Genomic DNA, 23,968 nt, shown 5'->3' with positions numbered 1-23,968 from the left:
TTGGAGTAGGATACACGTTGCATCGTCACGCTAGCTTGTTACTGCAGTCTCTTCAAATCTCCCTACATGATAGCTTTTTCATTCTCGATGCACCGCTTCCTCCTCATTCGTTTCTCCTCTTTCAAATTCAGAGTCTTCATCTGCGGGATTGGGTTGTCCAAGTGGTTTCACCAGCTCATGATATGGCTTCACATGTTTAGCTGGAATCCACTTGGTTCCTGTGGGAAGAAGAACACAAGCATACCCTCGCCCCCAAGTGATTAGTTCCACAGGTCCATTCCAACCAGGTCCACTAAAAGGATCCTTATACAGTACTTTAGGTCTGCGTGAAATAGAATCAGGATTTTTAAAATGCCGATCTATCGCTGTGCTGGCCATTAAGTCTGGTGAGCGATTTAAAAAATTCAAAGTAAACATAGCATTATCTAGCTGTTCTCGTGGTGGCATATTCCCCCTTTTTTGTTTATGTAACATGGACTTTAAAGCATGATGCGCACGCTCAATTATTGCTCGTCCAGTAGGTGAATGTGGAATTCCTGTCACATGGGATACCTGCCACTGTTGCAAAAATAATTGAGTAGATTTAGCTACATACCCTGGACTGTTGTCAGTTTTAATGGTGTGAGGAACCCCCATAATTGCAAAGCATCGTGACCAATGTCGTTGAACATCACGTGCCTTTTCTCCAGAATGAGCAGTAGCACAAATATAAGAGGAAAAGGTATCAATAGAAACATGCACAAATTTCAAGGAGCCAAAGGCAGATACATGTGTAACATCACTTTGCCAAATGGCATTAGAATGTAAACCACGTGGGTTAACTCCAATGCTCACTGCATCAGAAGCAACTCTTTGACAATCTGGACAAGAACGAATTATATCTTTAGCCTGTGCTTTTGTCAAATTGAACATCTTTTGCAACGCTGCAGCATTTTGGTGAAAAAAGGAATGAGAGGCCACACCAGAGTGGAATTGCACTGTGCCAACAGTAAAAGAGTCAGCCACGGCATTTCCTTTAGTCAAAGGTCCTGGCAGCACAGTGTGCGACCTAATGTGACAAATAAACAAAGGATAAGCTCTTTTATTTAAAAGAGTTTGCAATTCCAAAAATTTGTTGAATAAGTCTTCATCATTTATCTCCTTTAAGTAAGATCCTGGTAATCGCTGTACAACACGGACGACAGATTCTGAATCAGAAACAATATTGAGTGGTTCCGATGGAAATAAAGCTAAAGCGTGTAAACCAGCCTGTAATTCCACGCGCTGCGTGGAACCTTGTAACAAAACAACAGACGTCTGCCATACTCCATTATCTAGCCAGGCAACTACACCTCTTCCCGTTTTTCCAGAGCCATCTACAAAAATGGTACGAGCATTAACAATAGGAGTATCTGATACTATCGTCTGTGGTTTGATGTTTAATGTGTGAAGGGTTTGCAGTAACTTACATTTAGGCAGTGAGAAAGAAATTTTGTTTGTGAAGACAGCCAATGCAATTTGCAATGATTCTGATTGATTGAACAAAAAGGTAATCGAAATCTTGTTTTGAAGAAGGGAGATACAAGGTATCGGGATCAAAACCAATAAGACAGTGCATGACTGTGCTTTTTGTACCACAGTCACAATCATTTCTAAAGACTGCGTAATAGTTTTCTTTAAAGTGTTAGAGAGAAACACCCATTTGTAAGAAAGAGGTTACCTTCCTGTATTGGGTCTGGCTGAGATGGAGTTAATTCTCCCCAGAGCAGCCCTCGTAGTGCTGTGCTCTGCATCAGTAGCTAGAAAGGTGTTGATAACACACCAGTGTTTTGGCTACTGCTGAGCAGTGCTGGCACAGCATCAAGGCTGTCTCCAACATTTTTGCCCACCCTCAACGGCAGGCTGGGGCTGGGCAAGATCTTGGGAGGGGACATAGCCAGGACAGCTGACCTAACCTAACCAAACCGATATTCCATGCCATATGACATCAGCTCAGATATAAAAGCTAAGTAAAGGGAGATGGAAGGGGGGCATTTTTGTCTTCCGGAGCAACCACTACGCGTACTGAAGCTCTGCTTCCCAGGAAGTGGCTAGACATTGCCTGCTGATGGGAAGTAGAGATTAACATCATTTGTTTTTCTTTGCTTTCGCGCGCGACCTTTGCTTTCACTTTATTAAACTGTCCTTATCTTGACCCACGAGCCTTTGGTTATATTTTCTTCCCCCTGTCCAGCTGAGAAGGGGGAGTGATAGAGCGGCTTTGGTGGGCACCTGGCACCCAGCCAGGGTCAACCCACCACATATGTTTGCAGTTGTGCATTGTCATATTACCTTGGAGTACAGGTTTGAGTCATTTCAGACACAAGGGCACTTTTCCAACAGCGCTGTTCATTTAGCAAGAGCTAATGGTAGAGGTTTTTGGATGGGAAGAAGCCTGATGCTCTGACTGCTGCATGTGCAGCTGTTCACTTGTCCATCCTGTTTCCCTGTGGGGCTCCCTGCGGATTGGCCTCTTTGGAAGAGCTGGCCTGTTTATAATATCAGACTTTCCTTACATTGCTGTCCAGAAACAACTGCCATTAAAGCACTGCTTCGCTGCAGGACACCATTCAGCACTGCAAAATCAATACATCATTTTTGCTTTTACCTGAGCAGCGACTGCAGCAGCAGAAGGATGGATCCTTGCCTGATGACAGCTGTACATGTCCTGATGCAGCTCTATTGAGACTCTCTGTGCCAGGAATGAGCCTTCTTGTTCACTAATGGTCACATACAGGGGAGAATAGGTACATGCTGAGATGGAATGACAACGGGCCAGGCTGCCCCAAGCCTAAAAATTCTCAATATATTGTTAGGATTTGTGTGAAGATTAGTAACTACTTGCACCTGCGCATGAGAATTGGGAGAGTCAAACTGAGGGATGCTCTCTGAGCTATTTTATGCAAAATCCCACATTTGTTCTGCAAAACTGTGTATAGTTGAATTGAAACCAAGAATCCATCATTCCCTACACCTTTTATTCTCAGTGTTTTTCCTTGTCTTATTTGTTGCAGAACAGAGCTCCTGACATTTGCGGACTGCAGTTTTGAATCACTCACTCCCTGAATGTATACAGATTCCTCCCTGAATTGTTTTCCAGATCCCAGAACTGCAATGCGATTGCTTTCTAATTGGAATTTAATTGCTTAATAATTACAAGTTAATAATCACTCAGTGAAGAAAATACGAGTGATTAAAAAGCAATGCTAAACATAAAACAATTTTAATGCTGACAACTATTTACATTCAACTATATATGTACAGTTTTAAATTGGAAGGGATGAGAAATGCCTTTAGCCTTCAACAAACCCTAGATAGTGTGCCTCAAAGTTAGTCTATGATTATTACATGGGAAAAAAATCACATTTGAATACCAAAAAGTTAAAAGGCCAATTTTACTCTCATAGCAATTTCTTTTAGGTAGACTGCAGGCTAACCTGTCTCAAACCCCTCTTTTTGCATTTAAATGAAAGTTTAAATAATTTCTTTAGAAAGCATGTAAAGAAATCCAGAATTCACTGGTTTTAAAAGTGTTGCATCAATGTAGACTGTTACTGTTCAATATCAAGTATACAGGATTTCAGATTTCAACGATAGCTCTGAACCAAAGGTTCTTCAGTGCTTCAAACAGCTGTTCCCATTTATTTGCATCATTCGGACCGGGTTCTTCAAACTGCAGTGTCAGCATTTCTGAGGAAGTATTTGAAAAGTCTTTTGAACAGTTCAAAATGGTTGAACATTTCCAAGAAGCCCTTTCAATGTGTCCACCCAATTAAGCAGGATTTTGTGACCATGGTCCAAAGCTATACCCTACCTACAGCCCTTGTTGAACCTTTGTACAAGACATCTGAAAAGCCATACGCTTGGCACACTATTTATCATGCCAACAGGAGAAAGGAATAAGGGAGTAAATTTGTGTTTTACCAAATAAGCCTCAAATATGACAGCTTTCTCGTTACCTTCGCATGTGCATTTCACTTTCCAGACAAGGCAGGTTGTCCTGACCCATTCTGAGGGGCAGGGATAGAGGAAAGGAGAGGCAACGCACCTTCTCCCTTTGGGTACCATCGGCACGGTACCGAGTAGCCCCCAGAGAGGGTTACCAAATGGGGGCTACCCTGGCCGAGCCGGCGGCTCGGAGCTGCCCAGCCTAGTGCCGCTCTCTGAGGGGAAGCACCCCGCTCCCGCCACGGCCATTGGCAACGTACGCACACGCTTCCCCGGCTGCCGCGCTGTGCCTGCTTTGACGGGAAGCCCTGGGTCTCCTTTCTCAGGAGCGGCGGGACAGAGCCCCCCATTGCCCCCCATCAGCTCAGGCGGTGCAGCGAAGGCGACGGGCACCCAAGAGCCCTCACCACAGCAGGTCTCCAACCCTCACAGCCTACCCCCCGGGAATGGGCTCTTCCAGCTCTCCTCCCTCCCCACCCCGGGAATGAGCTCTTCCAAATCCTGCTCCCTCCTGCTCGCCCCAGGAGTGGGCGTTCCTTTTCCTTTCCAGGGCTGTTCCGTCCCGCAACCTCACTTCCGGGACGGCCATTTTGGGAGGTCGGTGCTCCGTAGTTGGTCGGGGGTAGGTTTAGGTTGCAGTGGTTGGCGATAGTGGTGGGGGGTAGTCCGTGAGCCGGTGAGTGGGGGGAGGTGCTGCAGGGGAAGAGCCGTCGCCCAGTGATCATAGCGCCCGCCTGCCCCTGCCATGTCGGACTTCGACAGTAATCCCTTTGCTGACCCAGACCTCAACAACCCTTTCAAGGTGAGACTGCGGCCGGCGGGGGGCCACGAGCTTTTCTCGGTGCCGCGGCGGGGGCAGAGCGAGCTGCGCGGAGCCGCGGGCGTCTCGGGGAGGGAGGGGCACCGGCCCCAAGGTGTGCGGGGGGGCCGCTCTCAGCCGCGGGAGGTGGGGAAGGGCCAGTGCTGCGGGGTAGCGCTGGCCTCGGGGGTCTGGCGGGCTGGGGGGCGCTGATCGGCAGCGCCGGAGGCGCCTGCCTTCCGCGGGGCTTGGGGCACGACGGCTCTGGGGGGCTTGTAGGATAAGCAGCGTTTTTGGAAGCCCTAGAAATGGGCACAGCCGTTTCACAAGTTAAGGTTTCTGTGTTTTATCTTGCCTTCTGTTGCTAAAATAACACATTGCGTTTCAGGTGCATTATTTTGAAGGAAAAAAAGTTTCTTGATTTTGGCGGTAACTTGGCATACGTGTGCATAACGCTACAACATTTTTTCTTACATTTGACTGACCCAGATAGTTTAGTGAATTTACCCCCTTTTTCCTCTCTCACCTCCTCCCAGCTCCCATCAAGCTTACCCACTTCTTTACATTATTTCTGAAGCACACAGGGTACCGATGGCTAGGCATAAGTTCTACCCTGCATCTCAAAATGCTGTGTTGTAATGTATTCTAAAGCTTTTAGTTTTTGCACTACTGACCTGTCATACAGCTGAGACTTGTTTCTTTACCTGCTGTTCTGGCTTCAGCTGTCAAGATGAGCTGACCTCCTTGGATGCTTCCCCTCCTTATCTGTTTGTTCTTTGCTATTTGAATCCAGTTCAACTAATTTCTTGAGCTACTTACTTTAATAATCTTACCAAACTTTTTTACGCCTCAGTCTTATTCCATGCTGACACTTTAAAACACACACATGCTATATGGCAGTGAGTTTAGGATGTCAGCTGGAATAACTAAGCCTTTTAAAAATTGAGCTGTCACACTTCAAGTATACTTTTGTGTAGATAGCTGCTGGAAGCATAGTGTTACTGACATTTATTCATTGGAGTCTGTCTGAATCATTAGTTTAGTTTTTATGGTCATAAAATTTAGTAAAGTGTATTCTTTAGGCTAGTCACTGTGGTTTTTCCTCATGTGTTACACAGTGCAATGACCTTCTAGATGAACAGCAGCCCTGGTGTTGAGGTTGCCACCAACAATAGTTTGGACTGGCACCAATAGCAACGAGCACTGTTCTTTTAAATACCTTTTGGCATTGTTCTAGAATATGTCTTCAGCAACAAAAGTATATGATGCTTTTCTTTGCTTTTTGTAATAGTGATGAAAATAACATATAGTAAAATTGATTGTGTATAGATATCCAGAGTGATTAGGGGTATTGGAAGCAGTATAGTTGCCTCTGCATGGCTCATCAGCCCAGGTAACTTGTCCTATGTAGTGTTTCTGTGACCTAAACTAGGGACCTACCTCAACCATACTTACAGTTTGAAGACATTGCTTAAATTGCAATAGTTTATTCCAGTTTCTCATCAGAGAAAGACTTCTATTGTACCTGTCAGGCAAAATCCATGCTCTACTTCTCATCTGCAATGCATCATGATAAAAGGACTCTATAATGACTTCTCTGTAACTTGAAGCTCACTGTTAAACATGGTTCTGGATTTCTTTTATTTGTAGAAGTTTTAGGAAAGTTGTATGCTTTTTCTTTTTTCAGAGGCTTTTTTTTACTTCTTTCAATCTCTGCTGACTTCTGTCTTGTCCCACTGCCCACAAAAGGTAATCTTGCATACCTTTATTCATCCACACATTTACTTGAAGGGGCAGAAGGCCTCATGTATAAGCCAAACCTTGATTGTCATGCTGTTGGCATAACAACTTTGAAATTAGTGGGTATTAATGCATGTCTGCATTTCAGTTCTGTTTGACAATGTGTTTTAAAATACTTTATACATAGAACCAGTATTTCCAGATGGACCCTGACAACCTAAGTCATGTTGTCTGAACACCTTATTCAAATGTATTCATATTTTTATTTGTGCTTGATAATTTTATGTATGATGAGATTATTTATTTTCCTTACCTTTGAAGCTACTTCCTGTGCTTGTGTAAAATCACAAACTAGTATGGCAGAGAAAGGAGAGGGGGGCATCATGTGGAAGAGTTATTGCCAAGGTCTAAAGATAGATCCTGCTTTTTCTTAAATATTTTGGTTTTACTAATTGTGATCTACTTGTGAGGTTTCCCGTGACTATTCTCATGCCTTTTAATAAAAAGATTACAGCAGAGATTCTTACTTGATGTTGAATCAAAAAATATGTTCTTTGGGAAGATAAAGGTAAAGCAGAAACATCTAGTTTGCTCAGTATTTTGGGTAGTTAATTCTTTTTGAAATCTAAAATTAAGTTATGTTTCTGTTTTTCTATTTCCTGGAAGTAAAGGAATTCAGTTTGTGAAATAGGATTTCTTGTTTCAAGTATTTGCTTGCTTGGATTGATCATAAAGCGTTGTTGATTTTGAGACAGTGGCTATTTAACCTCTGCTTTTTTTTTTATGTGGTACTTTTTTTTTTTTTTTTTAACAAGAAATTAGTTGAACTGGATTCAAATAGCAAAGAACAAATAGATAAGGAGGGGAAACATCCAAGGAGGTCAGCTCATCTTGACAGCTGAAGCCAGAACAGTGGGTAAAGAAACAAGTCTCAGCTGTATGACAGGTCAGTAGTGCAATAAAAAAATAGCAGTTCACTTCAGGTCCCTGAACTGAACCCAAAGGCTGATATGCTTTTGAAGTCATAGTATTCCTCTGTAAATAGCTGTCCTCTGAATGGTGTACCAACTGAACCAAGATGTGTTTTGGTTTAAAAGACAAGAGGTAATGAAACAAACAGATAAGTAACATTCTAAAGTTAAAAAGCTTTTGATTACATTAAAGTTTTGCAGAAGAAAATACATCCATGTACCATTCAAATGAAGATGTGATAATCCTGCTATAATTTGATGTAGTAGCATTGTGAAGAAATACACATTTGGTGTAACCTCAAGTATCATAGATGGAAGTGGGCTAATAATGAAAGCTTTTTTTAATTCCTTTCACTGAGAAACACTTGTCACAGCTTGTGAACATGAATTCACACTTGGTAAAGTTCTCACTGACAAACGGTGCAGTCCCACAGCACCCAAGCAGGGTTAGCAGAGCAGGTCCAGTGATGGTAACTGCATTCAGCCAAGAGTCCAGAGTGTTAGACAAGTCTATAGTGAGGAGGCAGATCCAAGCCCAAGTTAGAAAGTCAAGTCGGGGTCAGGATCGGGTCCAGCAAAAGTAACCAGGGTTGGCCAACAGTCCTGTGATGACCAGGCAGGTCCTTAGTGATGAGGCGGGTCTGACCACCTATGAGGGGTTTGAACATCCTTAAGGCCCTGACAGTTTATTCTTGAATAGACTAAAACAGTATGAAATAAATTTACACAGGTGAATTTCTAAAATCAGCTTAAACCTTTTCTCCTATGTAGCTGTCTCCTTGGTGTGTGTGGGGGTGGGTTGGTTGGTTGTTTTTGTTGTGGTTTTTTTTTTTTGTTGTGGGGTGTTTTTTTTTTTTGGTTGTGGTCATAGGACAGGGGATAGTTGTAGTCTTCCATCTTGGGAGATGATACAAAGGTTCTGAAACAGCAGTCTCTTGAAATCCAATGTAAGTTTCACTTTGAAACAATTCAGCAATTCATCTACTCTAAAAATGTGTTGTTTTTTCTTTTAAGTGAATGATACTACTACTAAGAGAAGAAATTATTCTTTTTTTTTAAGTAGATTTATGAATTTCACAGACCTTTGTGGCTTGGCTGACAGACTGTAAAAGTTTTGGAGGGCTGGTTGTCACAGTCATCCAAACATATGAAACTGTTACTTCTGAGTGACTGTGGAATTGGGACTTTAAAAAGTGGGTTCTGTGATGAATTCTGTTGGGTTGGTTCATCTGGTGTGATTGGAGCTCTGAGCAGGTGCAGGTATTTGATACTATAGAAATTATGGTAGGACTGAAAACTAAAATAAGTTTGTGTTTAAATGTGAATGGTGACCTTCAGGTAAAAAAACAAACCGCTAAGTGATATAGATGAAGATTGAAACAGAATGCCCTATGTCTGTCTTGTTCAGTTACAGTGTGGAAGGACATAATCATGGAAACCCTCAAATGTATGTAATGTTAATTATATGAGTAGTATGTAATGTTAATTATATGAGTAGTTTCTTTGGGTGGGATTAGGTATCCAAACAGCAGTTAGCTTTGAGTTGTTGCTCCAAAAAAAGATGTGGGTCTTTTGTAGTTCTGTCATGACTGCCATTCTTGTGTGGATGTTTGAGATGCTCTAAGAGATCTAAAAATGGTGTTAGGCACCTGAATTTCTCTCACTGAGGTCACAGGATTACTTGAGTCACTAGAGCTAAGTATATAGAATTATAGAATCATCAAGTTTGGAAAAGACCTCTAAGATCATCAAGTCCAACCGTCAACCCAACACCACCATGCCCACTAAACCATATCCTGAAGTGCCACATCTATGTGTTTTTTGAACACCTCCAGGGATGGTGACTCCACCACTTCCCTGGGCAGCCTGTTCCAATGCCTGACAACCCTTTCAGTAAAGAAACTTTTTCTAATATCCAATCTAAACCTCCCCTGGTGCAACTTGAGGCCGTTTCCTCTCATCCTATCACTAGTTACTTGATAGAAGAGACCAGTACCCACCTCACTACAACCTCCTTTCAGTTAGTTGTAGAGTGATGATATCTCCCCTCAGCCTCCTTTTCTCCAGACTAAACAGCCCCAGTTCCCTCAGCCGTTCCTCATAAGACTTGTGCTGCAGGCCCTTCACCAGCTTTGTTGCCCTTCTCTTAGAGCTTAACTTTACTACAGAGGTAATTTCAGTTATAGTTTGCATATTGCACTTAATCTGACTCACATGAGTGTAGAGAAATTTCATGTGGGGACGGACGACAGCATACCAATATGATGATCAAAGTCGCCAGTTTATTGAGCATAGCAGATCATTCTTATACAATTCTCTAAGTTCCTTAAAAGCTCAGGAGTTCCTTAAAAGCCGCACAGGAGCAGGCGGACAAGCTCCAGGGAAGCCAAAAGTCCCTCTCGCTGCATTATGTTTTTCTCCCCGCGTTTCCCCTTCGCTTGCGGTGGGAGAGAGAGCAGCAAAAGCAGACGCAGCCGCGTTACGATCTGCTTTCATTTCTTGCAGAGTTGTCTTAATTACTTTCCATAAAGTTGCAAGACCTTTAACTTCTTTAGACCCGTCACTAATTTCATTCCATAGGGAGGTTCCGATAGCTTCCCAGGTACTAAGCTCAAAAGCTGTACCCACACTAATTAAAAGGTTTCTGTCCTTTTTAATATCCGTCTCTGTTTTTTCAACCAGCCTCATAAATGTCTTTACGGCTGCCTTTTCCTTCGCAGATGCTGCGATACCCATGCCGCCTTTTATCACGTAAGCTTATGATTCCTGCCTCTCTTGAGCAGCCCGGCGCTTTCTTATAAGCCCACCGGCATCCGCGGCAATCTCCCCCGCCTTTTCAGTTGTTAGCGTTCCCCTCTTGTTCCTTACCGGATCACGTCGGGGTCGCCAGATGTAGAGAAATTTCATGCGGGGACGGACGACAGCACGCCAATATGATGATCAAAGTCGCCAGTTTATTGAGCATAGCAGATCATTCTTATACAATTCTCTAAGTTCCTTAAAAGCTCTGATTGGTTGCTGCATGCAAGCATATAGTGTCCACGCGCATAAACATAAGACATAATTGGTTATATCAACACTGTACACGCGCATAAACATAAGGCATAATTGGTTGTATTAACTAAAACATGTGAAACTTGTCTCAGTCTAATTGGTCAAGATAAACTGCTGAATTGAGGTTGTTTGTGCCAAGTTCCCTTTATCGTGGAATGCGCACCTGTGTTCTTCTAATTGGTATCTTTCTTTTTTTGTCTTCTTGTTTATTTTGTTCAAGGCCTTCTAAAGGCATCTGGAACACTCTTGCGACTGTTAGCTAAATATGTGTCCACAACACATGAGCACAAATTAACTTTCTGTCTGGTTTGGCAGGAAGTACAAGCTGGAGATATGATGCTGAAGCTAATAGTGCATTGATGACTCCGATACCTTGTGTGGCAGCAGAATCTATACAGTTTATACCTTTACTGCTATTGTTCAAGTGAAGCTGAAGTGATAGAAACTTATACTAAGGAAGAGAAGTTTTAATTATTTTTGAAGGATCAGGACCTGAATTACTTGAAGTGTTTCTGCAGTATTTGTGCTTTAGAATTAAAAAGTTTTGTTGTGTGCCTGTATGCATAAATTGGTTTTAATTCTTTTATATGACTATAAAATATACCCAATTAAGTTGTCTGTCTTTAAATTAGTGAAGGACATAAAATACAACTATTTTTCTGAATTCATCTGTTTTCCCTTCATGACTTTAAAATTTATGAATTCCCCAAATCTTGCATAATTTAATGCTGAACATCATGATGTTGGAAACGTCCTTTAGCTTTCCTACATGGTAGTTAGCTTTTGAGAGTTGTATTGAGTTTGCATGGCAAGGTTTTGGTAGCGGGGGGGCTACAGGGGTGGCTTCTGTGAGAAGATGCCAGAAGCTTCCCCTATGTCTGTATTGGGTCTGTCTGAGATGGAGTTAATTCTCCCCATAGCAGCCCTCATAGTGCTGTGCTCTGTATTGGTAGCTAGAAAGGTGTTGATAACACGCCAGTGTTTTGGCTACTGCTGAGCAGTGCTGGCACAGCATCAAGGCTGTCTCTCCAACATTTCCCCCAGTCTCACTGGCAGGCTGGGGGTGGGCAAGATCTTGGGAGGGGACATAGCCAGGACAGCTGACCCAAACTGACCAAAGGGATATTCCATGCCATATGACGTCAGCTCAGCAGTAAAAGCTAAGTAAAGGGAGATGGAAGGGGGGGAATTCGTTATTTTACGTTTGTCTTCTGGAGCAACCACTACGTGTACTGAAGCCCTGCTTCCCAGGAAGTGGCCAGACATTGCCTGCTGATGGGAAGTAGCAAATAATATCATTTGTTTTTCTTTGCTTTTGCATTATTAAACTGTCGTTATCTCAACCCACAAGCCTTTCATTATATTTTCCTCTCCCGTGTCCAGTTGAGGAGGGGGAGTGATAGAGCGGCTTTGGTGGGCACCTGGCACCTAGCCAGGGTCAAGCCACCGCAATGTCCAACAGCGCCAATGCCAGCTGGCTCCAAGATGGAGCTGCTACTGGCCAAGGCCAAGCCAGTCAGCGACAGTGGTAGCGCCTCTGTGATAACATATTTAAGGGGGGAAAAAAAGTTGCTGCGGGACAGAAACTGCAGCCGGAGAGAGGAGTGAGAACATGTAAGAGAAACAATCCTGCAGACACCAAGGTCAGTGAAGAAGGAGGGGGAGGAGGTGCTCCAGGCGCCGGAGCAGAGATTCCCCTGCAGCCCGTGGTGAAGACCATGGTGAGGCAGGCTGTCCCCCTGCAGCCCATGGAGGTCCACGGTGGAGCAGATATCCACCTGCAGCCCTTGGAGGACCCCATGCCAGAGCAGGTGGATGCCTGTCCTGGTTTCAGCTGGGGTAGAGTTAGTTGTATTTCTAGTAGCTGGTAATCTGCTATGTTTTGGGTTCAGTATGAGAAGAATGTTGATAACACACTGATGTTTTCAGTTGTTGCTAAGTAGTGTTTGGTCTCAAGTCAAGGATTTTTCAGCTTCTCAAGCCCAGCCAGCGAGAAAGCTGGAGGGGCACAAGAAGTTGGCACAAGACACAGCCAGGGCAGCTGACCCAAAGTGGCCAAAGGGGTATTCCATACCATGTGACGTCATGTGCAGTATATAAACTGGGGGGGTGGAGGGATCGCAGCTCGGGGACTAACCGGGTGTTGATTGGCAGGTGGTGAGCAATTGCATTGTGTGTCACTTGTACATTCCAATCCTTTTTTTATTACTGTTGTCATTTTATTAGTGTTATCATTATTAGTTTCTTCTTTTCTGTTCTATTAAACCGTTCTTATCTCAACCCACGAGTTTTACTTCTTTTCCCGATTTTTCTCCCCCATCCCACTGGGTGGGGGGGGAGTGAGTGAGCGGCTGCGTGGTGTTTAGTTGCTGGCTGGGGTTAAACCACGACAAGAGTACGCTTCATCAGCGCTGTAACTGCACTGTAATCTATTAAAACTGTGAAGTGTTTTAATAGATATTCAGTATCAGTTATAGCTGCATTTTTTTCCCCCCAGATTTTCAGTAAAGTGTTAGTGTGTATTGTGTTAGTCTTGTAGTATATATTGAGACTTTAACATTACAAAGAGGAACATAACACACCTTTCAGAGCTGACGGAGAGTTTTGAGAATAGTGATGAGAGAGATCATGCTTTGTTAGGTATCCAGTACTCTATTGCAAGATGGGACTAGTGTGGGCTTTAGGACAAATTTGGCCTTGTGAGCTTATGAAGTTCTTGGTTTCAGAGGTGGGGAATTTGCCTTGCTCAGTGGCTCAGAACCCTTCATAGCTCTGCGGCCATCAGATAAAGTGGCCTGTAATGGGCACTGCTTGAAAGCCAAGTATAAGAAACCCCAGTTGGCTACTTCTGCGCTATCCTAATTAATATTTGTGTCCTGGCAGTGCTAGGGTAAAAATATTTTGAATATCATTCTGTGAGGGGTGTGGGAAATGGCTGATCAGTGAATGAAATGTTAAACTTGAAATTGTGAAAGAACTGTTCCAATGGTTACTCAGATTTTTTTTTGTTGTTGTTGTTTTATTAGAAGTAAAGAAATAGTCTTTATTTTGCCTTTAAGTCATTAATTTCTCTGGGTGTTGCATGTGTAACCTTTGAGGACAGTTCTTTCCTGTAGTAAGTGTTTTTTAATCATAGGTTAAAATATACTGTGGTAGGTGCAAGACATTAAGGCTTCCTTTATACTGTTAAATGTAAACTGTTTATACTGCTAATGTACTATTAGGATAGTGAAACATGAAATTTCAATTAAGTTGCTGTTTGTGAAGTTTCTATAACTTTACTCCTTCTTGGGCCTGGGATGATATAAATAAAGCATGAAGAACCAGCAGTGTTTGACACTGCATCAAAACATGAGTAGCTTCTTGAAGCTTTTCTTTTCCATGTGCAGCTGCTTGTGGCATGAACAGGGAGGAAGTCTTTGGGGAGTTTAGCTGTTTGATTTATACCAAGTGTTTACTGAACATGTGTAAATTGCAATCTCGGAGGCTTAATCTGGCTGAATGTAGACAGTGTTATGGGACTGAAAAACATATCCTTCATGTGCAGGTTATCTTCTTTTCTAAGTGTCAGGTCCTAATTTAAAAGCTGAGACCCAACAGTTAACACAGGAGGAAAAAAAGCTTTGATGTCCATTGCTGGCCTGTCCTGGTTTCAGCTGGGATAGAGTTAACTGTCTTCCTAGTAGCTGGTACAGTGCTATGTTTTGAGTTCAGAGCGAAGAATGTTGATAACACTGATGTTTTCAGTTGTTGCTCAGTAGTGTTTAGACTAATGTCAAGGATTTTTCAGCTTCTCATGCCCAGCCAGTGAGAAAGCTGGAGGGGCACAAGAAGTTGGCACAGGACACAGCCAGGGCACCTGACCCAAACTGGCCAACGGTGTATTCCATACCATGTGATGTCCCATCCAGTATAGGAACGGGGAAGTGGGGGGGGCAGGGATTCGCCGCTCGGGGACTGGCTGGGTGTCAGTCGGCGGGTGGTGAGCAATTGCACTGCGCATCATTTGTACATTCCAATCCTTTCATTATTGCTGTTGTCATTTTATGAGTGTTATCATTATCATTATTAGTTTCTTCTTTTCTGTTCTATTAAACCGTTCTTATCTCAACCCACGGGTTTTGCTTCTTTTCCTGATTTTCTCCCCCATCCCACTGGGTGGGGGGGAGTGAGTGAGCGGCTGCGTGGTGTTTAGTTGCTGGCTGGGGTTAAACCATGACATGGCCAAATACTTTTTTTTTTTTTTTTTTTTCTCTTCCAATTTTGTTCTCAAAAGCTAAACTTTGTCAGAAATCTCTCCCCAAAAACACTCATGAGGACACATTGAAAGCAAAGTATATCATATGGAGAGTTTCAAGTGAAACAGCAATAGCTTTGATTGCTTTCCAGAACTCATTCCTTTACAAAGAGTGGGATGGATAGTGTTCTCTTTGATCAAGAAATCAAAAAACTCAAGCCGACAAACATAGCTCTAGGCATTTTTCATTGCGTTTTTGCTTAAGTTTCTGAGCCAGCGGTGTGATCTTAGGAAGTACTCAACAGAGAGCGGGAAGTACAACTGTTACTATCACCGGGATACACATTCGGGATGAATTCTTACCAGAAAGTGTACAATCAGTATTATTCACATTTAGAGAAGGGCAATATGAAGTGCATATAGGGAATAATTTGTGATAATCAAGGGAGAGCTTATCTTGAAATGAAAAGAACTTATCCTTCTCATGCAGCAAAACAAAGGCTATTGGGCATTAGATTGGGAACGCATACCTGGGAGAGATAAATGAAGGCTTACATTCTGCTTGAAGATGGGTATAATTGATCGGTGGTAAATTTAGGCTAAAAACTAGAAGGGTTCTAATCTTTGGGATTGAAAAACTGAAACAGCCTTTCAGTAGGAGTGGTAGGGATAAGAAATCCTAGTTGGTCAAGATTGATTTTGCTAGATTTGTGGATCTAATCTCGTGATTTTCTCAGGGTAGATTCACCAGTCTGGATTCAGTTCTGGTAGACCTCTGGCTTCTGCTTCTGATCTGTATGCAGTCAGGTTTTTTGAAGGTATAACATTTGCTGAGCATGTTGAGTTGTTTGGAGGATAAGATTGGGGCTTGTGATGGGTTAACCCTGGCTGGATGCCAGGTGCCCACCAGAGCTGTTCTATCATTCCCCCTCCTTCTCAGCTGGACAGGGGAGAGAAAATATAACAAAGAGCTTGTGAGTCGAGATAAGGATAGGAGAGATCACTCACCAATTACCATCACAGGCAAAACAGACTCAGCTTGGGGAAAATTAACTCAATTTATTACAAATCAACTGGAGTAGGGTAATGAGAAATAAAACCAAATCTCAGAACACCTTCCCTCCACCCCTCCCTTCTTCCCAGGCACAACTTCACTCCCGGATTCTCTACCATCCCCCCAGCGGCACAGGGGGACGGGGATGGGGTTTACGGTCAGTTCATCACACGTTATTTTCTGCCGCTTCATCCTCCTCAGGGGGAGGACTCATCACACTCTTCCCCTGCTCCAGCATGGGGTCCCACCCACGGGAGACAGTCCTCCACGAACTTCTCCAACGTGGGTCCTTCCCACGGGCTGCAGTTCTTCACGAACTGCTCCAGCATGGGTCCTTTCCACGGTGTGCAGTCCTTCAGGCACAGACTGCTCCAGCGTGGGCCCCCCACGGGGTCACAAGTCCTGCCAGCAAACCTGCTCCGTGGGCTCCTCTCTCCACAGATCCGCAGGTCCTGCCAGGAGCCTGCTCCAGCGCTGGGTTCCCGTGGGGTCACAGCCTCCTTCGGGAACTCACCTGCTCCGGCGTGGGGTCCTCCACGGGCTGCAGGTGGATATCTGCTCCACCGTGGACCTCCATGGACTGCAGGGGGACAGCCTGCCTCACCATGGTCTTCACCACGGGCTGCAGGGGAATCTCTGCTCCTGCGCCTGGAGCATCTCCTCCCCCTCCTTCTTCACTGACCTTGGTGTCTGCAGGGTTGTTTCTCTTACATGTTCTCACTCCTCTCTCCGGCTGCCGTTTTCCGTCTGTCCCAACTTTTTTCTTTCTTAAAAATGTTATCACAGAGGCGTTACCACTATCGCTGATTGGCTCGGCCTTGGCCGGCGGCGGGTCTGTCTTAGAGCCGGCTGGTATGGGCTCTCTCTCGAACACAGGGGAAGCTTCCAGCAGCTTCTTACAGAAGCCACCCCTGTAAACCCCCCCCCTGCTACCAAAACCTTGCCACACAAAACTAATACAGTGGGTAGTCAGTGACTGATGACTGATACAATGAATTATTGGTAATAAATTTTTTATAAAGGGACTTCATCTTCTAAGAGTTTTTGTGATGAGGAGAACTGTTTTCTCAACTTCGATTGAAACTACTCCAGTCATTAAGAGATCATTCTTATCCCTTGAACTTAACCTAAACTAAGGTAAAAAAATGAAGATTTCTAGAGTTGCCCACAGTAGCTTATTTTTCCATCAACTGTACTTAAGGAGCTATGTAACTGCATAACTGATAAGTTGTCTTCTGTGTTTTCTATTTCTGACTTCATTCACTAAAAATAATTAATCCTCTTCTTTTAAAATCCATTTTTTTGTTCATAGTGTGTTGTTTCTCCTTAGTCTTTTTTCCTAAGACTAGCCAGGTGTACTTCTGTCAGTTTACTCATATATTTAATTGATGCTGTTCCATGATTCCCATGTAAATTAAAAAAAAAAAAAAGAAAAAAACCTGCTGTCAGTATTCCGTATTCTTTTGATGTACAATACTCCTGGTAACATGTTCCAAGTCTTGGAGGATAGTTAGTTGTCTTGGTGCTTGACCTTGTGTCGTGGTTTAAGCCCAAAAGCACCACGAAGCCGCTTGCTCGCTTCTCCCCCCTGGCCAGGGTGGGATGAGGAGGAGAAAATATAAAGAAAAGCTCGTGGGTCGAGACAAGGACTGGGAGGGATCACTCCCCACTTATGGTCACGGGCAAAAGACAGGCTCAACTTTGGGAAGAAACAAAATCAATTTAATTTACTACCAATCAAATCAAAACAAGGATAATGAGAAGTAAAACCGAACCTTAGAACACCTTCCCCCATCCCTCCCTCCTTCCTGGCTCAATTCCACTCCTGGTTTTCTCTACCTCCTCCCCCTGGTGGCACAGGGGGATGGGGGTTGGGGTCAGTTTGCCACACATTGTCTCTGCCACTCCTTCCTCCTCAAGGGGAGGACTCCTCACTCTTCCTCTGCTCCAGCGTGGGGTCCCTCCCATGGGAGACAGTCCTCCACAAACTTCTCCAACGTGAGTCCTTTCCGCAGGCTGCAGTCCTTCACGAACTTCCCTGGCATGGGTCCTTTCAATGGGCCAATTTTCAGTCACAGACTGCTCCAGCATGGGCTTTCCCATGGAGCCATGGCCATCTTCGGGGGCATCCACCTGCTCCAGCGTGGGGCCCTCCATGGGCTGCAGGGGGACAGCCTGCCATCTCACCATGGTCTTCGTCAGGGCCTGCAGGGGAATCTCTGCTCTGGCACCTGGAGCACCTCCTCCCCTTCCTTCTTCACTGACCTTGGTGTCTGCAGAGTTTTTTTTCTCACATGTTCTCACTCCTCTCTCCAGCTGCAGTTTCTGTTGCACAGCAACTTTTTCCCCTTCTGTCCCAATCCAACGTCGGGGAAGGTTTCAATATGATCCCAAGCGCGAGATTAAGACACAAACAAGGTCAAATGCCATATACCCAAAAGAGCTTTTATTATCAAAAGTATCAAAGGTAGAAAATAGTAGCGATAGGATAGAATGGAAGAAAAGGCAGAAATCAAGCAAGCAGTCGGGATAGAGTTGCAAGGATAGTCACCACCACAGATCCAGCGGCGTCCCGTTGGTCCTCGGTCTTCAATTCTTCGGTGGTGGGTGCACACCATGGTTTGTCTCCACGGTTTTTTATAGGGCATAGTCCGATGATGCATGCACATATGTATTGTTCATGCACTGTTCACGCGCTGCAGGTTTCATCTGTCACAGGACCTTCATGTGATCAACACCAGAAACCAGTACCTTATCTCAAAGACTACAGTTTCCATGAGAATGGTAGTCTCCACATTCCTGCATACTTTGCTGGCTCCGGCCTGTCTCCTCCCCTGGATGCCTCAGTGGCCTGATAATCGTCCTTATGGGCAGAGGAGTGCCCTGCTTAAACAAGCCATCTCTGGGATAAGTCACAGCAAACAATCCTTGAGATGAATGGCTTGAGATGACAGTCCAGTCTCTCACAACAAACAATCTTTGAGACAAATAACTTGAGATAACAATTCAGTCTCTCGCACCTTCTTAAACATGTTATCACAGAGGCACTAACCATCCTCGCTGATTGGCTCAGCTTTGGCCAGTGGCGGGTCCGTCTTGGAGCCGGCTGGCACTGGCTCTATTGGGCATGGGGGAAGCTTCTAGCAGCTCCTCACAGAAGCCACCCCTGTAGCCCCCTCCGACTACCAAAACCTTGCCACGTAAACCCAATACACTAGCACAGGAGAGGTTTTTAATAGTTCTATAGGTACTCTTGCCAATTTGAGATATAGATGTGTTGTGTTTTTCTGTTTTTGTTTTGTTTGTTTGTTTTTGTGTGGTTTTTTTTTTTCCCTGAGTTTTCCTTTCTTGATGTAAATACCAGGGTGCTGCTTGTACCTGATTCCTAATGAATCAGAGTTTGATTCTAATCTTTGCTTTTGAGATTGATAATTGTGGGAGGAAAGAGACTAGAAGAAGCAGGTAAAATGAAAGATTAGATGGAAAACAATTAATTAGGTTGTGCTGATTTGTTAAAACTCCAGTCTCCTGAACTAATTCAGATTTTTAAAATGTCATCTGAAATGACTATGTGTGACTTCAATGCACCAATGTTATAGACGCTCGTGACAAATTGGAGGAGCCAATTTGTATTAAATGACAAGATCGAATTTATTAGCAAGCGATAAGAGAGCAAAACAGCGCTGGGCGGCCGGGGAGACAGTGCTCCGCCAAAGGCTCGCGCCGAAAATGGGGAAGAGTCCCTTTATACAGTTTCTAGTTTCTGTCTACGTGACGGCTGGTATCTTCTGCATTGTGTGTGCGTTTGTGCCGTCAGTTGCTAGGTGGTCGTAATCTGCCTTCAGGTGGCGGCTGGTATCTTCTGCATTGTGTGTGCGTTTGCGCCGTTATTTGTTTGTTAGGTGGAACGTCTTTCGTTAATCATCGGTACTTAACTGGATACTGTGGTTTTAGATAAGCGAGGAATGTCTCTACCCCCACATGCGATTTCATGAACAAAGTTAACCAGTTCATTACACCAATAGCTACAGTATCTGGGTATGAAAAATGGCCTGTTCTTAAATTCTGCTCCCTGGTTGGTATGACTAATAGTTAAATAAAAAGACCAGAAACTCAAGGAGCTGAACTGGTAGGAGCTTGGGTGAAATAAGGCTGGAGAAGGAAGTGTGAACTGGAAAGAGGGAACAAGGAGTTTGGTGAGCAAGATGAGAATTACTGGGATCAGCACTCTAAGGAGCAGGGACTGGGACTGGCTGGGTGACTGAAGACAGATTGTGGGAAGGAGTTAGTGCAAGTCCAGGTCCATTTTGGGCAGAAGTACTGGTCCACCAGGGCATAGCCTTCTCGGTCTGAGATTGGACCAGGCATTTTACAGTTGCTGCATTCAGCAGCTGACATGAGATATTTAAAGTTTGTCCCAGAAATTCCCTATTTTCTGTATTTGCAGAGGGTAACCCAGTTTTTAATCACTTAAATCATACAGCAGGTTGATGTCTCTGGATATTTGGTGTTTCCAGCCATGCTGCTGCTTTGTGTTGGTGTCTGTATATTATCACCTATTGGAACTTGTCTTTGTGGCTTTTTTCTGTTTCTTAATATTAACAAAAAAACCCCCACAAAAATAATGCATTTAAACTTCATTATCTAGGTGGAATATCAAATATGGAAAAATAAGTTATGCCAGCCTAGATTTACTTATTCCTATAGACTATTATAGTTTTCACTTTTTTAACCACTAGGATACACATCATGCAACATACAAATTTGATAGCATTCATTTAAATGTCACTTTTTCTTTGAGTATGTGGTCCTGCACAACATTTGTTGTTCGTGTTCATTACTCACACCCTGATTAACTTCTAAATTCAATGTTTTATTATTCTGCAGCAATAAGTACGAGTGCATTGTAGTTATTCTCACTGCATCTAGATGAGTTGGCATTTGCTCCATTTTTAAAGTGAGATGCAATGAATGTAAGGTAAACCATTCACAGTAATTCTGTGTGTTCTTTGGGATGTCAGGTCTAATCTTTTCAGAAATATTGTAAGTACTATTTTGAAATATGAAATGCAGCTCCTGTTGGTATCAGTTGTTCACTGCACTGTATGTGTTCAGAACAATTCAAAGTCCAGTGGCCTATACCTGGACATCCAGACTATGAAGATCTTGTTTCTTTCTATGCTGAGGCTAGTTCTAGCATTACAGAAGACCTCAGTGACTGAGTATAGGGGAGATGTGGATATCCAGGCTAGTATTTGCTGCCTTCAGCTGTGAAGTTACTCTTCTTTTCCTGTGATCTCTGGTTTACTTTTCCTTGAGTCTTCCAGCTTGTGGAAGAGATCAGGCCATGAACTTCTATTGAAGTCCAGACTGTATAATTGAGGCTTCCTGAGAGCAGAATTTGAATGCTACTTGGCATGGTGGGGTTCAATTTGTGTATTTCAATACAACTATAATATTTTTTTACTAGGTAATGAAACTTTTCTTATATAGAGCTGATATCAAATGTCCTCTGAGTCATTCAGTTTGTTTTTTGGGTTTGGTTTGTGTCTTTTTTGTTTTCTTTCTTTCTTTTTTTTTTTTCCCCCAGAACTGCTGCTACTTTTGCAAACAATAGCAATATTTGGCAGAAGTATAGCAATTGTTAATTCAAAAGGAGAATAGACTTCTGATGGAGGACTTCTTGCTGTACTTCACTGTGTGCATTTATGCATACAACTTATTTCTAGAAGTAAGACTTTTGATGTAGGAAGCTTGTTTGGCTCAGCATATGTTTCCTGTCATTCTTATTAGTGTTATAATGTCACAATAGCTATCTGAAGAGATCTAAGAAACTTTTTTCCCTGGTCTTCTCTCAAACACTCAGAAAAAAGGCTTGCTTTCATCAGATATTTATCATTGTTTGCATATCTTATTTCTATATATAGACTGATCTTCTGAATTTGACCACTCCTGCTTTTTGGAAATCTGCTGCTGTTCAGTGGCTGCCTCATGAGTCTAGTTATTCAAATAATTGCATATCAGAATTTGTTGTCCTTCTGTGCTGGTTTTGGCTGGGATAGAGTTGATTTTCTTCGTGGTGACTAGTGTGGGGCTGTGTTTTGGATTTGTGCTGAAGACAGTGTTGACAGTGCCGAGATGTTTTCATTGCTGCTGGGCAGTGCTTGCACAGAGTCGGGGCCTTTTCTGCTTTTCATGCCACCCTGCCGGCAAGTGGGCTGGGGGTGCAGGGGAGGTTGGGGGGGGGGGGGACACAGCTGGGACAGCTGGCCCCAGCTGACCAAGGGGATATTGCAGACCATATGACATCATGCTCAGTATATAAAGCTGGGGGAAGAGGAAGGAAGGGGGGGGACACGTTCGGAGTTATGGCGTTTGTCTTCCCAGGTGGCCGTTGCACATGGTGGAGCCCTGCTTTCCTGGAGATGGCTGGGCACCTGCCTGCCTGTGGGAAGTAGTGAATGAATTCCTTGTTTTGTTTTGCCTATTGGGCTGTCTTTATCTCAGCCCACGAGTTTTCTCGCTTTTGCCCTTCTGGTTCTCTCCCCCATCCCACTGTGGGGGAGGTGAGTGGGTGGCTGCGTGGTGCTTGGTTGCCAGCTGGGGTTAAACCATGACACCTTCACTGGCACAGTTGAGCTGAGTTATTTGGTTAGTAGTGCATTCTTCAAACACAGAAGTTTAGTGTTGAAACGTGCTTTTTAAGTAACTACCTTAAAGTACTAAGTGCTATTCAAGTTTTAATAACGTAGGCATACTGTTTCACTGTATGGCTGATGGTTAGCTATCACTGGTTTCATGTGTCTGTACTTGCACATTTTTATGTGTGGAAGAGGCAATATGAGAGCATTTGTGGAAGAGGTACCATACTGAAAGCATGAGCAAAGAACAGAGTATTTTATGCTCTGCTAATTCACACTAACGTGTAAAGGCTAGAATAAGTGTACTGGGTCTGGTTTGGATGGATTTAATCTTTTTCATAGCAGCCCTTATGGTGCTATGTTTTGCACTCTGCTTCCCCCCCCCCCCCCCGGAGTACACTGGTGGGCAAGAGGTTGGGAGGGGACACAGCCAGGACAGCTGACCACAACTGACCAAAGAGATACTCCATGCCGTATAGTGTCATGTTCGGCAATAACATTGGTGGTGGTGTTCCAAAGTAATCATTGCTCAGAGGCTGGCTGGGCATCTGTCTGCTGGTGGGAGGTGGCGAGTGATTGCCTTTGTATCACTTGTGGGTTGTGTTTTGTGTGTGGTTGGTTGGTTGGTTGGTTTGTTTTTTTCCTGCCCCCCCCCAACTGTCTCTTTCTCAACACCCACAAGTTTTACTTGCTTTTGCCCTTCCAATTCTCTCCCCCATCCCACTGGGGAAGGGGAGTGAGTGAGCAACTGAGTGGGGGCTTAGCTGCTGGCTGGGGTGGACCCACCACAGTAAGTTAAAAGTTTCCAGCTGTACACAACTTTCTGCCATCCTATATATTATGAAATTGTCTTGTTTGTGTTAACACTTGTTTTAAGAAGTTCCTCTTTTTTTATCTTGTACTAACAAGTCTAGTAAACTAATGCCTAATTCAGATATCAGATTTCATTCTTCCCTTAGTTTTATGATCTTTTTATTCAGTGTTTCAAATGATTTGTAGCTGAATTTTACAACAAATATTCTCTCCCCATACATAGTTTCCCTTATTTTTATTGTTCATCTGCACAATATTTTGTGCCAGTTGTTTAATGAAAGGACATTTTACAAGAAGTTAGTCCATCAGTTTATGCAAGACCTGATGAGATTTTTAGTTGGAACAGTGCATTCAAGTCTAGGATGATAACTAAAAATATGGCAAACTTGTAGGGGAGACTGTCACCAGGATGGCTTTATTGAAATCACTAATTATGATATCAGTCAAATGCAGGAAAGCTGTTTTTTAAATTGCATGTAACATTTTGTATTCATTTAGAGAAAGGTTGTTTCTTGTTCAGTCACCGTTAAAATACTGCTTTGCAGCTAAATGTATGCTTTAGCCAAAAGTGCTAGCGTTTTATGTGAACAGAAGGGTAGTTTTTATGTACATGTATGCACATGAATTTATATGTTGCACATCTTAATCAATTTTTGATTTTTTTGAAGCAATGCTTTTGTTGTCTTAAACTTT

At 43.4% G+C, this 23,968-nt stretch overlaps 1 protein-coding gene across 4 annotated transcripts in view; it reads left to right on the top strand.

The window, feature by feature from the left end:
• The first annotated feature begins 4,553 nt into the window (after window positions 1–4,553).
• LOC128136209 (secretory carrier-associated membrane protein 1-like) overlaps window positions 4,554–23,968 on the top strand; it is a 70,292-nt gene continuing 50,877 nt past the window's right edge. For 2 of the 4 annotated variants that reach the window (XM_052775414.1, XM_052775415.1), the window contains exon 1: window positions 4,554–4,768. In XM_052775414.1, the coding sequence (XP_052631374.1) occupies window positions 4,712–4,768 (57 nt within the window). In that variant the 5' untranslated portion in view covers window positions 4,554–4,711. The remainder of the gene's footprint in view (window positions 4,769–23,968) is intronic. The other 2 variants (XM_052775412.1, XM_052775413.1) reach the window with 2 other exon arrangements.

The sequence above is a fragment of the Harpia harpyja genome, chromosome W (assembly GCF_026419915.1).
Source record: "Harpia harpyja isolate bHarHar1 chromosome W, bHarHar1 primary haplotype, whole genome shotgun sequence".
In the NCBI taxonomy this organism is placed as follows: domain Eukaryota; kingdom Metazoa; phylum Chordata; class Aves; order Accipitriformes; family Accipitridae; genus Harpia; species Harpia harpyja.
Note: the sequence above shows the minus strand (reverse complement) of the source record. Positions and strands in the feature narration are given on the sequence as shown.